The sequence below is a fragment of the Sporothrix schenckii genome (genome assembly GCF_000961545.1).
Source record: "Sporothrix schenckii 1099-18 chromosome Unknown Cont47, whole genome shotgun sequence".
Taxonomy (NCBI): domain Eukaryota; kingdom Fungi; phylum Ascomycota; class Sordariomycetes; order Ophiostomatales; family Ophiostomataceae; genus Sporothrix; species Sporothrix schenckii.
In genome coordinates this window covers 398,947-414,153 of record NW_015971148.1, presented here as the reverse complement: position 1 = coordinate 414,153, position 15,207 = coordinate 398,947, and the positions used below count along the sequence as shown (strand labels likewise).

At 58.6% G+C, this 15,207-nt stretch overlaps 6 protein-coding genes across 6 annotated transcripts; 2 read left to right on the top strand and 4 right to left on the bottom strand.

Moving 5' to 3' along the window:
• Nucleotides 1-134: 134 nt before the first annotated feature.
• SPSK_03193 (dihydroxy-acid dehydratase) lies at nucleotides 135-2,045 on the top strand (the record flags this gene model as incomplete). The annotated part of the gene is made up of 1 exon (XM_016730034.1): nucleotides 135-2,045. One exon carries the CDS (start codon nucleotides 135-137, stop codon nucleotides 2,043-2,045), a length of 1,911 nt encoding a protein of 636 aa, XP_016584711.1.
• Nucleotides 2,046-2,141: 96 nt separating this feature from the next.
• SPSK_03352 (NADP-dependent alcohol dehydrogenase) lies at nucleotides 2,142-3,559 on the bottom strand (the record flags this gene model as incomplete). Its single annotated transcript, XM_016730190.1, has 5 exons — nucleotides 2,142-2,337; nucleotides 2,396-2,431; nucleotides 2,503-3,140; nucleotides 3,212-3,224; nucleotides 3,318-3,559. 5 exons carry the CDS (start codon nucleotides 3,557-3,559, stop codon nucleotides 2,142-2,144), a joined length of 1,125 nt encoding a protein of 374 aa, XP_016584710.1.
• A 337-nt stretch (nucleotides 3,560-3,896) lies between these two features.
• SPSK_03160 (uncharacterized protein) lies at nucleotides 3,897-5,927 on the bottom strand (the record flags this gene model as incomplete). The annotated part of the gene is made up of 1 exon (XM_016730001.1): nucleotides 3,897-5,927. The coding sequence occupies one exon, from the start codon at nucleotides 5,925-5,927 to the stop codon at nucleotides 3,897-3,899; it is 2,031 nt and encodes a 676-aa protein (XP_016584709.1).
• Nucleotides 5,928-6,677: 750 nt separating this feature from the next.
• SPSK_03258 (glucosylltransferase family 31) lies at nucleotides 6,678-8,345 on the bottom strand (the record flags this gene model as incomplete). Its single annotated transcript, XM_016730098.1, has 2 exons — nucleotides 6,678-7,493; nucleotides 7,578-8,345. The coding sequence occupies 2 exons, from the start codon at nucleotides 8,343-8,345 to the stop codon at nucleotides 6,678-6,680; spliced, it is 1,584 nt and encodes a 527-aa protein (XP_016584708.1).
• A 2,214-nt stretch (nucleotides 8,346-10,559) lies between these two features.
• SPSK_03650 (uncharacterized protein) lies at nucleotides 10,560-11,153 on the top strand (the record flags this gene model as incomplete). The annotated part of the gene is made up of 1 exon (XM_016730485.1): nucleotides 10,560-11,153. The coding sequence occupies one exon, from the start codon at nucleotides 10,560-10,562 to the stop codon at nucleotides 11,151-11,153; it is 594 nt and encodes a 197-aa protein (XP_016584707.1).
• A 707-nt stretch (nucleotides 11,154-11,860) lies between these two features.
• SPSK_03028 (uncharacterized protein) lies at nucleotides 11,861-14,710 on the bottom strand (the record flags this gene model as incomplete). Its single annotated transcript, XM_016729872.1, has 1 exon — nucleotides 11,861-14,710. One exon carries the CDS (start codon nucleotides 14,708-14,710, stop codon nucleotides 11,861-11,863), a length of 2,850 nt encoding a protein of 949 aa, XP_016584706.1.
• Between the last annotated feature and the right edge of the window lie 497 nt (nucleotides 14,711-15,207).

The following is a 15,207-nucleotide window of genomic DNA, read 5'->3' as shown; positions in this document are numbered from 1 at the left end:
CAAGAAGTTGCAATTCAGGGCACCAATAGCGCCATCGTGTTAGTGGGCGGTACCCGTAATTACAGGGCAAAGCTCGACGACAACGCACGAGAACGAAACCCTTCCTCGTCCACCACACATCTCCGTCGCCCGTCATGGCAAGCTCACAACCCGAGCAGAACGCCGCCGACACGGCCGAAACTGCCTACACGGCAGAAACAGTCCCCCCGCATGCCGACTACCTCCTCGACCGGCCCATCCAGCCGGCCACGGGCATGCGCCAGGGCCTGCCCAACTACGGCGACCCGCACTTTGCGCTGTTCCTGCGCAAGGTGTTTATCAAGGCGCTGGGCTACAGCGAGGACGCGCTGAGCCGGCCGATTGTGGGCATCGTCAACACGTTCTCGGGCTTCAACCCCTGCCACGCCAACGTGCCGCAGCTGGTCGAGGCCGCCAAGCGCGGCGTGCACCTGGCGGGCGGCCTGGCCATTGACTTCCCGACCATCAGCGTGCACGAGTCGTTTTCGTCGCCGACGAGCATGTTTCTGCGCAACCTCATGGCCATGGACACAGAGGAGATGATCCGTGCGCAGCCCGTGGACGCGTGCATCGTCATTGGCGGCTGCGACAAGACGGTGCCGGCGCAGCTGATGGGCGGCATCTCGGCCAACAAGCCGGTGCTGCCGCTCATCACGGGGCCCATGATGCCCGGCTCGTTCCGCGGCGAGCGCATCGGCGCCTGCACGGACTGCCGCAGCAACTGGGCGGCATACCGCGGCGGCGCGCTGGCGATTGAGGACGTGGCGGCGCTCAACGAGGAGCTGGCGCCGACGGCCGGCACGTGCGGCGTCATGGGCACGGCGAGCACCATGGCCTGCATCACGGCGGCGCTCGGCATGATCCCCCTGCGCGGCGGGGCCACGGCGCCGGCCGTGTCCAGCGCGCGCCTGCGCATCGCCGAGCTGACGGGCAAGAACGCCGTCGACGCCGCGCGGGCCCAGCGCACGCCCCAGGCCGTGCTGTCCGAGGCCTCGTTCCACAACGCCCTCACCGTCCTCCAGGCCATCGGCGGCTCCACCAACGGCATCGTGCACCTGCTGGCCATTGCCAACCGCCACCCGGCCGTCCGCGGCACCGTGAGCCTGCAGCGGCTCGACGACATTGGCCGCCAGACGCCGCTGCTCGTCGACCTCAAGCCCAGCGGCAGCAACTACATGACCGACCTGCACAATGCCGGCGGCCTGCCGGCGCTGCTCGAGCGCCTGCGCCCGCTGCTGCGGCTCGACGCGCTCACCATCACGGGCGAGACCTTGGGGGCTGCCCTCGACGCCGAACATTTCAAGCCGTTTCCCCTCTCCGCACAAATCATCCGCCCCCTCGACGATCCCCTGTACCGGGCCTCCAGCCTCGTCGTCCTGCGCGGCAACCTCGCGCCCGACGGCGCCGTCCTCAAGGCCAGCGCCAGCAAGGACCGCCGCCTTCTGCAGCACCGCGGGCGTGCCGTCGTCTTTGCCGGCCCGCAGGACCTCGCGCGCCGCATCGACGACCCGGAACTCGACGTCGACGCCGACTCCGTGCTCGTCCTCCAGGGCATCGGGCCCATTGGCTTTGCCAGCCCCGGCATGCCCGAGGCCGGCCTCGTGCCCATCCCCCGCAAGCTCGCCGCCCGCGGTGTCCAGGACATGCTGCGCCTCTCCGACGGGCGCATGTCCGGCACCGCCGGCGGCAGCATCGTGCTGCACATTGCCCCCGAGGCCGCGCTGCCCGCGAGCGTCCTGGGCGTCGTCGAGACCGGCGACTGGATCGAGTGCGACGTCGCCCAGCGCCGCCTCCACCTCGACATCAGCGACGCCGTCCTCCAGCAGCGCCTGCGCGACCGCCGCCTGCGCCTCGACGGCGCCCTGCCCCGCCGCGGCCCGGCCGACGTGCGCCGCCAGCCCACGCGCGGCTACCGCGGGCTGTACGAGCGGAGCGTCACGCAGGCCCACGACGGTGTCGATTTCGACTTTCTGGCCGCCGACGGGGCGGACGCCGTGGCGCATGGGCGTGGTCACGAAAGGACATAAGTTGGTGTGGTCTTGTGTACCCGTTTACTGTGGTTCGTATTACTGTATCTATATGAGCTAGCCGGCACGACGTCAGCCCGCCCCGGGACGACCGTCCTACGCAGAAAACGCATTGCCCAGCTCCTTGCTCAGCACTGCACGGTACCGCATCGTGCCGTCGGCCAACCGCACAAAGGCCTCGGTGAGCCCCTCTTCGGACATGGGATACTCTTGGATCCACGGCCGGATGTTGTGGCGCGCCGCAAACTTGAGGGCGTCCTGCTCGTTTTGTCTCGTGGCACCTAAGCTGAAGCTGCAAGAGGAGGATTAGTGGACATCAATGACGCTGTAGACGACATGCAGTGACGTACATAATCTTCATGCCCGGCAATATGAACGGCATGTATCTGCAACGCGAATGGTTAGTGTTTTGTGCTGTGTCATGTATGCTCTTACCCGGCAATCGAGAGGAACGCACGGCACGGTAATGTCCTTGGTCTGTATGACAACCGGCACGACCCGGGCACGGCGTGCAAGAAGAGGAAGAAGACTGTTTGTCAGCATTGTCCGTCGTACCAAGACTGGCTGTAGAGGCGATCTCGCAAAGAAGGGTGCAACGTACACGCCAAAGTCGGTGACGGCGCCGCCGCACAGAAGCAGGACGTCCACCTTGGAGGACACATCCAGCGCCAGTGGCGGTGGCGTGCCGGCCGCGCCCGCGGTTGTCGTCGTGTTCAGCACATGAAACGCCGACGCACCCATGGCGAGCGCGTCCGCCCGCTTCGTGTCGCTCGCCGAAAACACCGACACGGCGCAGCCCATGGCCTTGGCGTAGAGCACCGCAAAGTGGCCCAGGCCGCCGAGGCCGACGACGCCCACGCGGTCGCTGGCCGTGACGTCGGCCGCCCGCAGCGCCTCGTAGACGGTAATGCCCGCGCAGACGAGCGGCGCCGCAAAGTTGGAAGGCAGGCCGTCGGGGATCGGGTTGACAAAGTCCTGGTGGCGGACGGCGTAGTCGCAAAACGTACCGTGCTCCTCGGCGCCGTACTTTTGGCCGACGGACTTGTGGCAGTACTGGCGGTAGCCGGCGATGCATTCGGGGCAAGACCCGCAGGCCTGTTGCGTTGTTGCGTTTTGTGTCAGATGCCGTCTGCCTGCTGGTCGATCAATCATGATATGGTGCTTACATGAGTTTGGAAGCTGCGCGATGTCGTTAGTGCTGACGAAAGAGCGACATACCAAGAAATACCAAGCACGCATGTGTCGGGGCCTAGACCATCCACCTCAACCTACGTGAGACCAACGCGCTGGCCGACCTGCACAGCCGTCACTTCGCTCCCGACACGGTGGACGACGCCGACGCCTTCGTGGCCGAGGCCGCACGAGGCCGTGCGGTCGTGTACGTCGGTGCCGCAGACGCCTGAATGGGTGATGCGGACCAGTACCTCAAGAGCGCCGAGTGCAATTAGGGCCGTCCGGCGCTGCAGGGCGCCACTGGGCGAGCCAGCCAGGTATGTGCGTGTTTCTCCATCCATTCTGGCGCTTGCTATCTGCAAAAGAAAATCGTTGAGTGAGTCGTTCAGCTCCAAAGTCCGTCTGGGACGCTTGTTCAAGTCCACTTATAATGCGGACAAGTGGAAAGGATTGGGCGGGGTACACATAAACAGGTGAACAACGAAAAAATAAAAAAGACGAAAAAAAAAAAATTAAAGAAACAGACAAATAAAATCTGAAATTAATAAGCCTTCTGTTTACAAACGTCTCGCCCCTCGTTCGACACCCCATCATCGCAAAATGTGGAGATGCACGACTGACAAACGTAGTGATTACCAATCTGCTCAACGGCTGGATGCACCCGCTTCAGCCAAATTTCTATACGGTTCCCGAAGCAGACCCCGGATGGCGACTCGCCAATCCAGAGATGACGTACAGTGCCTCCTTGCCAAGGTAAATGTCGGCATACCGATCGATGATGCGCATGTTTTGTGCAGAGTACGCGTGCGCGTTGGCGCGGCAAACGTCCTCCGTCGTGAGCGCCGTGCCAACTACGCACGCCCGGCCGGCCAACGGGCCCTCGTGAAACAGCCGAACAAGCAGCCTCTGCGGCCCGACCTCGCAGACGATGTCGCCCGCCTTCACCAGCCCGGCCGCCACGCCCATTTTGTGGCGTGTCGCGCCCGTGATGGCCTCGAGATAGTATAGTCTGGGGGCCGCAGACGACGACGTCGACGACGTCGACGACGATGACTCTGTGCTATCGGTCTCCGCCAGCGCGGCTGCTCCGGGCACATCTGCTGCCTTAAACTCACGGGCTTCCACCGGGAATGTCTCGGGGGCAAACAAGACGGTCGACGGCACGGACACGCACGCGGCCGCCATCTGGGCCTCGTCCGCATGGAGAAGCACGCGGATGAGATTGTTGCTCTCCACGTGCGCGTCCTTGACTTGGCCTGCGTCGTACAGGTCGTCAATGAGCCCGGTCCACAGCGACAGCGTGCCCGGCTCGGCCACGATGCTTTCGGTCGAGGGGCCCACCAGCAGGATCTGGCCCAGGACAGTCGCGTGGTGGTGGTAGGCCTGGGGATGCGTGGGGGCCGGGCGTGTCAGCCGGTCCAGGACGTGGCGCTTCTCCGTCGCCATGTCGACGCGGTCGCGCGCGTCAATCTGCTCGACGAATGTGGCCTGGGCCGCACCGCCACTGGATTGTGTGCCACCGGGCTGTGCGCCACCGGGCTGTGCGCCACCGGGCTGTGCGCTGCCGGCGACAAGGGACGGCAGGTGGAGATCGCTGTCCGCAACCTGCAGGATCTCCCGGACCAGCTGCCCGACAAAGACCACGTTGTGCTCCGCCGTCAAGAGCCGCTTCCCGTTCAAAAAGACCATGGTGTCCACCCACACGTCAAACAGCGACTTGTTGTAGTCGATGGGGAACCCACTGCCGTTCGTCGCCATGCCCAGGAGCCCGTACACCTTGTCGTGCCGATCGGCGCACTTGGCCAACCGGTGGTCGTGCAGCAGCTCGATCAGCGTGTGCGCGCCCCGCTGGTCCTTGGCGCGCAGGCTCTCGTGCAGCCACAGGGGGCCGGACTGCTGCCCGGCGCGGGCGTCCTCCCGCCGGGTGTTGCTGCGCAAAAAGACGAGAAACTCGTCCCACGTATACGACGACCGCCGGCCAAAGTGGACGTGCAGCGTCCATGCCTTGGTAATCTCTTGCAAGATCCAGACGCGCTCCCAGTACGGGTCCACCTGCAACTGCCCGCAGAGCTCCCACTGACGCCCGTACGCGTTTCGGCCGCTGTGCACGGCGGTGCCGACGCCGCGGTCGTTGGTGTTGTTATTCGTGGCGGTGGTGATGCCATCCCAGTCGTCGCTCTGCACGCCCGATTCCGGTCGAACGGGCACCTCAAAGCGCTCGTACGCTTTGCCCAGCCAGACGACGACCTCGGTCGCCCGGAAGTAGATCTGGTCCATGATCCGCACCTGCCGGTTGCGCTCCTCGACGTCGCTCTGGTTGATGCAGATCGCATCGATCCAGAACTGCCGGCCTGCATCCGCCGCTTGGTTTTGGCGTCGAAAGAAGATGAGCGCGTCAAAGAGGTTGCGTCGCACGACAAACGGAAACCCGTTGAGCATGATGGTCGGGTCGTCGGGCGCCTTGTGGCCCCATGTGTACGACAGCGCGTGGAACTTGGGCTTGTCGCCAAACCGCGTCTCGACCAGCGTACAGACGACAGGATCGTCGTCGTTTGCGGCCGGCTCGATGGTCAGCAGACGTAGCCCGTTGCTGTCGATCGCTTTGTCACGGTATGGCAAAGCGTTCTCTGGCTTTGGTGGACCGTGGCCTCTGAGGGGCAAGACTGCCACATATGCTCCTGGTTGCGCTGCGTCTGCGGTCTTGGTCATCTTGACTTCCCGGAGCGTGTAAGCGTCTGTGGTATATTGAAGATTGGGTCGCCAAAGACAAAATTGAATATGTATCTTTTTTTTAAAAAAAAAAAAAAATCCGTAAACTTCCATGTAATGAGTATTGACTTGAGCTCATGGACCATCTGAAAAAAGGAGGCGCAGCGGGGGCGGGGCAGACCCCTGCAAGCTCAACGAGGCTGCAAGTTCAATGTTTTGCACTTGGCTAACCGAATTACGAGATGCTAACATGTATATTCGTTTTTCCTCTGCGGAAACGCAATGAATTGTGTATCTTAACGGAGTATGTCGTATACCATTTTGTCGGAATAACCAGTTCCTCATAAAGTCAAATTAACAATGTTGGATTTAACTCGTCTAGGATCGGCCCGTATTAGTGTTGTTTGTTTACGGAAGGTGCCAGCCCTGTTGGCGGAGACCCGACGGTTGTTCCTTCCTGGGAAGTGTCGAGAGCCGCGGCCATCACTTGGAAATGGTTAAACTTGCAGTGGTGTAAATTCTACCGTATAAATACACTTAGGTGAGTTTATACTGTTATGAGTAAATATTTCGATTGTACCTATATATATATTGCAATCACAGTCCACAATGCTGAGCCATCGACAGTGGTCTATTGGTCATGCATTCACAATCCATGGTATTCCAAAGAAGATAGGTATCATCGCTCATTATTTCCATTTCTAATTTATTTATTGGGAATCTTGCTCTACACACTGCACCCTTCATGGTTCAAACATTGCAGGACTCGTCCAGTTTTCGTACCAGACGCAGGTTCAGTCCCGACGTCTTTCCCTCTGCCTTGCCGCCCACAATCACCCACGGGCTCTGGTGGCACTCGCCGGTCTCCTGCTCCCACCGCCATGCCATGCACTGGTCGCGACGGGCTTCGCACAGCACCTGACAGTCGCTGGCCTGCTGGACATCCCGTGCCGTCGTGGTGTACTCGTCCAGCGAGCCCACATGGTCCCAGTCAACGCGGTGGGGTGTCGCCTCCAGCGATTCCAGCGATGGGCCGCCATACAGGCTCCAGATGTCGCGCCACAGCGGGGGCGTCGGCGCGGTCCAGTTGGTCTGGAGGACGCGGTCGACGGCCAGCGTTTGGTCCGGCGCCCGCAGGCCGTGGAAGGACAGGACCGGCAGGCAGAAGCGGTCCGGGCGGATCTTGGCGGTCTCGGGCGTCTCGCCGTTGAACAGGACGCTGTGCTCCTCCGCCACGTAGAGCCCGACCTTCATGAGCGTGTTGGATAGCAGGGAGTCACCCATGCCGGTGGTGAGTGCCGTCGTGTGCGCGGCCGCGACGATCGCGGGGTGGCCGTCAAAGAGGCGGCGCAGGGCGCCGTGGGACAGGAAAATGGACGACCCGCCGTGGGCAAAGCGGCCCTCCCAGCCGCCGACGCCGTTTCCGAGGTAGTGCTCGCAGGCGGGGTGGAACTGACCGAGGAACTGGCGCAGCGCCGGCCGCACGAGGTACGTGTCGTCGTCGGCGAGGACGTACCACTTCTTGTCCGGGAAGCGGCGGTAGGCGAGCTCAAGGCTGGAGATGAACTGCGCATGGTGAGAAATGGTGGTTCATTCTGGGGCGTGGGGAAGACAGTTATAAACAGAAAAGGGGGGGATGGGGCGTCCTACTTTCAAGGCATCGAGTTCCCAGCCGAATTTTTTGGACAAGGCCATGGCCGCTTCTTCGTCTGCGGCGACGATGGCATTCTGCAGATCGTGGTAGAAGCCAACTTTGGGGGCGGGCTCCTTGTCCTTGGGCTGCGGCCCGGCAAGCGAGATCGTCATGCCCACCACATCGTTCATCGGCAGCTCCTCTCCGTTGCAGCGATAGTGCTGCCCCTGCTGCGTCACAAAATCGCCGACCAGCAATATGTTGCTGAACAGAGGCCCCTCAGGGACAGAGCTCGTGCTGGTCCTGTTCCCGCCGTCGAGAAAGGCCAATGTTCCCGGCAGCCTGGCCCGCGTCCCGTATCCCGTCTTGATGACGAGCACAACGTCCGTCGCCAAGTCGACGGGGTACGGCGGTGGTGTCGCTAGCAACTGTTGGCGTGAAAAGGTGCGCTGCAGCGGGGTGTGGAACAGTCGGCGGACGGCCAGTCGCGTGTGGCTGTCGAGAGGCAACATCAAGTAGACCAAGGCGATGGCGGCCACGACAAATGCCACGCGCCGCCATATGCGGGTGCGGCCACGTGAGATGCGCATCGCGCCGGGCCGTTCTCGATCTGGCGCGTTTTGGCCAGCAATGTAGTCGGGACAATGTGTAAAAAGTGACACCGGCGGTCTCGGAGCGCATCGTACCCCCTCATTCGCGACAAAAGTGATGCCTCGTCGGCAAGATGCGTATGCCTTCTTCTGCCATTTGAGTCTGAGGGCCAGAGAGAGCGGCGCAGTCAGCATTGAAAAGGGGCCACGGAACTCGGATGGTTTGGCAAGTGTGATGGCTCGTCGGGCGTACCAAACCTTGCGAACAGCACATTGCAGATTACGTAGGGAAAACAAAAGAACAATCACACGGCGTAAGCAGCGAATGCCAGTTTCCGAGGCAGGGTCTCACCCAAAATACAAAGTACAACGGCGTCGGCCAATCTCGTCGTCTTTTGTCTATCCCTTCCACTTCTGCGGCACCTCTCGGCAACGCGCTGACAAGCTTATTCTTACTGTTGAGCCGCGCTAGCAAACCCTCGCCTCGTATTCTCACGGTGCATAAGATTCTCGAACCGGGGTCTGTCATTGAAAGATTCCCCTTTCCCACGCCCCGCAGGCGCGGACTTTGCATACATACGGCCGGAGCGAGCAGGGCAGTAGGGCAAACGGCGGCAGGGCGCGTATGGGCCCTGTACTCCGTACCTGTCGTGTAGAAATTTTGTGGCTCAGATTGGTTGGGTCCACTGAAAGATCGACCATGATCACGCTGTTCATTTCCTGTATCCCGCTTCGTCTCCATCCTATCTTACCATGTCAGGTTGTGTCGCTTGCGCAGTGCAATGGCAGTCGAGTCATGCTGGGTAAGGTGTTTCTGGATCATACAAAAAGGAAGAGGTATTGCAGTTCAAGAATCCCCAATTAGGACGCTTCTAGGGTTGCAAAAGTTCCGGACGTCTGGAACTGTGGCGTCCATGTGCCCAGATAAGCCAAGGAATTAGCTACCTTGGCAGGAAGGCTTGAATCTCGAGGCAAGAAAGCTTGAACAGAAGTCCTTTCATAGAAGAACGGCCTGTAAGATAGCACAGAACTAAGAGCTCCTACAACCAGTATGGTTGTCGGTTTATTTTAGTCTTGGTTTACAGACCGCCCTTTGTCTTCGTCTGATGAAGTAGCCTGGGCAGCCTTGGAAACAGACCCGGAGGATAAAGTGCATGAGGAATTTCCAAAGACGCGAGTCACGGTTGAAAAAAATGAGTGTTCTTCATGCATATCTGTTGGAGCTTCTCATTGTATTGACGCGTTTTGGGGCTAATGTGAGATCCTGCCTAACCTGGACGTTTGAAGCGCATCCGTACGCATTTATGGATTGTTTTCTGTTTTCTGTTTAAGAGCAACCTAAGACAACCCGAATTTTTTTTGTCAGTGCGCATCATCTGTTTGGGGCACACGACATTCCACCGGAAGTACTGGGTTTTTATTTATTTTATTTATTTGTTTTGCAAAAAAAAATTAAAATAAAAAAATAAAAAATTCTTCAAGTATTTGGTAGCAAAGTTGTCGCCTTGGCATGATTTTGATGTTATTTTGCTTGCAGGTCCTGAAAGCCTTGCCAAACGCTATGATGAAATGAAAACATTTCGAAATAATAATGTCGAGGCCGTAATGGTGGGCTGTTGGATCCAAGTACGGAAAAGTGGTGTGCTTTTCATCTGGTGCTATGTGGTGACAACTACGGCCTTGGTCAAACCGGTGCTATTTGTTCGTGACTCTCAATTCCATGCTAAAATGACACGCGACACGCGCTTTGAAATGCAAGGCAGGCCAGGCCACGGTCTGAGCCAATTTTGGCAGGACACGTTTGAGACACAGTGATAATGAAGAGGGGAATCCAATTAATAAAACAATGGAACGAGACAAAATCCAGTCAGGAACAAAGAAAACGAAACATCTCTTCACCTGCTTCCAACAATCGTTGCAGCCACCTCCTGAGATGTGTGGCATACATTGGGAGGCCACAGTCATACGTGGTGATATGGCGTTGTGGAGTGTGTGGCCGACAAACCTAATTGGTAACTGCTCCAACGGCTGCGTTCTGTGAGTTCACTCTCGCCACAATCTGCACACTACCGGACAAACAGAATCAGTTTCATACATTCGCTGAGATTCACCGTGCTTCTTTCGTCAACTGACAGAAGGGCGACCGGCAATGGGGATGGAACGATGTACCTAGGATGAACAGTGACATATATTTGGCGAGTGCCTTCACCTCAACGCATCAAAGTGTGATGTTTGTCCTTCGTCTCTCTATTCTTATTTACCTTTATCCAAAGCAAACAAACGCTACAGCAACCCACATCAATACCATTGAAGCAATCTGCATTGTGAAGTATCCTTAACTACCATCCCACAAGAACAGTCAGTGCGTTGACCTACATATCGCATTCGCATTACCGTACATTGAACACGATGTTCCCTCCCGAGTCACCACATTTCCGCGACGGCAGCGGCAGCAGTTACGGCTCGGCCACCGCGGCGGACACTGGCAATGCCAACAACAGCCACACAAGGCCCGCCGTCCGCCAGGATCCCTCGGATCCCTTGGCCGCCTTCGAGAGGCACTTACTCGCCCACCCACACAGACACCACCACCACCGCACCCACGGACACAGTGCCCATCCGCCGCGTGCCCGGCAGCTGCAAGGAAAGACTACCTTTCTGGCACCGCCGTCTCCGCGCATGTGCGGCAGCCATAGTCGCTCTCGCTCCCGTTCTTGCTCCCGGTCCCCTGCGCCGTCGCAAGCCGCCCAGCACTGCATGGCTGCCACCACCGCCTGGACACCGGCCCCGGACCGGCGGCAGAGCTGGGACGAGCAGGAATACCGGCGTGCGATGATGGTGCAGTCGACGGGGCTGGCGTGTGGGTGTCAACCGCACGCGGGTGGCGGCGACAAAGCCACCGCTCCACATCATGGTCACCAACATCGACACTCGCCTGTTGGTGTCTCGGCGCGGAGCCTCTACGAGTCAGACTGGGGGTTTAGTGAGGTTGTGCATAAGTAACGTATTGTTTTGTTTCGTTGCGGAGCTTTAAAAACTACTTCGAATTTACCTTGCAACACGTTCAGCTTGAGGCGTACAAAGAGCTCGTCGTAGGTTGCAAATTGCATGGCAAGCGGCAAATAAGCCCTGGCATTGGGCCGGAGGATTACTGAAACTACTGCTTTTGGCCGTTTTATAAATCTTCTTTGCGCATAAAGTCCGGTAAATATTGTGTGGTATTTGTAGCTACAAAGTTATGAACTCCATGAGAAGGGTAGACAACATGGCCAAGAACGATTCCAACAACGCATAAAACAATCCATAATGGCGATACCCAATGATGATAACAAAACCACATAATAAGTATGATAATGAGCAACCAAAAATCGACAGTAAAGTAGGGTATAACCCACAACATAGTCCGACGCCCGGGAAGTGGTGCTTTGAGGTAGGCACAAAAGATAGGTACTGGGGGGATGGTGGACATGGGGATAGGAAATGTACAAGTGGCTGGCTTCTCAACAATGAGCACCACAAAGGAAACAGAATGACAAGCAAAAACCCAGGTAATGCTCCGGTAGAACGACCATGTTAAAAAACGAGTGGAAAGGACGTACGAGAAAGGAAAAGAATAGGAAATGGAACGAATGTGGGAAGTAGAAGCGAAGGATAAAGGAATGACTTCCTCGTGTCGGCCCTGCCGACGGGCAGGTGAGAGTAACTAGCACTCAACGGCCCTTGACGTATTCACTCGCTACACCAATGACATACGACACACCCGCAACCCATGTGGCACCGACCACCATCCGCTTGGCCACACCAGGACCGGCAGTCGTGCCGGCTTTGCTGCTGCTGTCCTTTGGCCCGCTGAACACGGGCTCTTCACGGCGGACGCCAATGCCGGACTGGAAAGATGTGGACGAAGCTTTCGCCGAGGCAGGAGGGGGCGATGGCAAATCGGCAGATGAGGCAGCAGACCCCTCGTGCAGATGTGGGAGGTCCAGGTTGACATAGCCGGTGGGCGAGACAAAATTTGCCGTTGACGGGGGCACATAGCCATGCTTGCCGGTCATGTCGATAGGATTGACGGTCGTGGCAGGCATAGCGCGCCGCGTAGTCTTCTGAGCGATCTGGGGCGTTGGCGTCTTGGACGGCGCGCTGCCTTCTCCATCCGAGGGCTCGCGCACCTTGCGGAAGATGAGGACGTCACCGCTACCGGAAACAATCTCGAAGCCCTGGGCGCGGAGAGGCTCAAAATGGGGGAAGAACTTTGCAGGGTTGGAAAGACGCAGCAGCACGTCCGCAGCCGGCATGGGCGATGATGCGTCAGGTACGGTCGATGATGTCTCGGCAGTGTCGATTGTGTTCATACCGGGGTTGTAGGCAAGAATTTTGTATACGAACGGATCCGTGGGAGTCGACGTCGCGGCCACAGGCAGGGAAGGGGCATCACGATCAACACGCTTGTGTGTCTTGACGAAGATTGGCACGGTACCCTCACCACCGCACTCCTCGGCATAGGCCGTCTCGAGGCCTTGGGGCTTCGTGCAGTACGGGTCTAGTTGTGCTTGCTTGCGTTCCGCATCGGTCATCTGCTTCCGAGCGCGGCTCTTGTGCGACTTGATGGAGACGCTGGCCAGCGTGTCGATGGCATCGTGCTCAGCACTGATCCGGTCCATCGACGATTCAAGGGCAGATCGGCTAGGGCGAGCTCCGTCATTTTTGGCCTGCTTTCCAGAAGCAGAAGCAGTGCCGGCCCCGCCGGATTCGGACTCGGAACCGTAGGAGCCGTTGCTCGGTGCGGCCGCGTCTCCGTCGTGGGGAGACAGCGCCCTCAATTCCCGCAAAACCGTGGAGTACGCCTCGTCATATGGCTCCTTATTGGCCGACTTCGTGTCGTACTCCTTCAGGCTGTCGGCTGTCGAGTCAGCGCTAACGGATGGCTTTCCGTCGGGCTCTTGGTATCGCACCGCGCCGTACGATGACAGTTCTGATGAGTCGGTAACATCCTCGGCGGTCTCCGATGCCTTGCCGTCGGGCTCATTGTATCGGACAGCTTGGTAGGTCTGCACCTCAACGCGGTCGTAACCCTCACGGCCAAGCTCGCCGGTAGTAATAGGGGGCTTGCCATCTGGCTCGTTGTACCGGAACGCCTTGTAGCTCTGAACCTCGGCGGCATCATATCCGTGATGACCCTTTTCCTCGTTGGCGACGGGAGGCCGGCCGTGAGGCTCATGGTATCCAAATGGCTGGTACTGCTGAACCTCAGCCTGGTCGTAGCCGGTGTGGCCCAGCTCGACGGGCCGATCCTTGGGTTGACCGTGGGGCTCGTTCCACCGGAATGCCTGGTACTGTTGCACCTCGGCAGGATCGTAGCCAGCATGGCCTAGCTCGGCCGGTTCGGTGTTCGGTTGGCCGTCTGGCTCGTTCCAGAGAAAAGGCTTGTACTTGGCCAGCTCCTCGGGGTCGTACCCCTCGTGGCCTAGTTCAACCGTCTTGTCGACAGGCTTGCCATCCGGCTCGTTCCACTTGAATGGTTTGTACTGCTGGACCTCCGCTTCGTCGTAACCCTCATGGCCAATCTCGACGGGCGCATCGGTTGGCTTGCCGTCTGGTTCATTGTGCTTAATGGGCTTGTACTTGTCCAAGTCGTCGTACTTGGGTGCTTCCTCGTCGCCAAGGCTCTTGAAGCTGATAGAATCAGCGACGGCGGCGCCAATTGTGGGGTTGTGGAAGGCAGAGTCGTCCACCGACACATTCTTGTACGCGCGCATCTCGGCTTGTGTTGGGGGCAGGTCCATATCGTAGACAACTTCGTCCGGTGTGGACTTGGCAGAGGACTTGGACACTTTACGGTTCGTAATCGGGTCGATGACATAGTCGGCGTCGGGATGAAGCGTCCCGGAGGACGAGGATGTGGATGCAGAGACACCGGATGCAGACGACGATGCTGACGACGTCGTTTTCGTCGCGTTGGCCGTCGGCGTGCCAAAGGGCGTCTCATTGAGGAGGTCTTCCTGGCGTCTGGCAATGTAGCTTCGGATATCGTCAAACGAGGATGACCAGGAAGGATGTGTGCGCTCGCCGTCGCGGAACAAGAAGTGGCCCCACGCATTGCGCTCAACGTCTTCTATGGTGGGCTCTGCGCCAGTGGCATTGCTCTTCGAAGTGCGGTTACTGCTGCTCGTCTCCGACGACTTGAAAAAGTTGTCCTTGTTGGAGCGATACCGGCTGAATGCAAAGTACCGCTTGGGTTGCCAGTAATGCTGGGTACAGCGCCGGTGCGCCGGTGCGTCGGCATTGTTGGCATGCTGCTGCTCCCAGAGCATCTTGCGGTTCACGGCATCCGAGTACCGGTGGTGCAAGGCCTTGTAGCGGCGGCGCATTTCGCGGCGCTGCTCATGGTCGACGTGGTCGGCCCACCAGCCGAAGCCAAAACCACGGGTCTGTTGTTGTAGCTGGCGGTGCCGGGTGAGGACAGCGACAGTCCCGGCTGCAGCGAGTGTTCGCGAGCCGAGAATGCGAGACTGGGCCAGGCGCACGCGAGGTGCCAAAGTGGAAGCAGATGTCGTTAACATGATGGCGATGTGTGGGGATGAAAGGCGGCTAGGACCATGTTACGGGGCCGTTTGCGGGGGCTGAGATGGGGTCTGGATGGGTATCGCGTTAGCATGCTGTGCGAAATGGAGATTGTCTCCGACGGAACGAAGAAATGGAACTTTGACAAAATCATTGGCATCGCTTACTATGAGGACGAAAGGGCCAAGTGGCGACGATGGACGTGTAGGAGAGCGCCGAAACGAGACGAAAGAGACTGGTCCATGAATCACTGCTGTCGAAGCAGAGAGACCAGGGTTAAGAGCAGAATGAGATGTTGAGCGAAACGTCGCTGGCAGTGATGGCCATTGACAATCCTGGAGAAGCAAAGAATAAAAGTAGGGGATGACTGACGGATAAAGAAAGGAAGATGTTTCGGAGCAAAGAGGAAACAGGCGAGGCAGGCACGATAATACGGAAATGGAAAGTGGCACACGATGGATTTGTCTTATTGTGCTCACGGAAGGCGCAAGTGGCG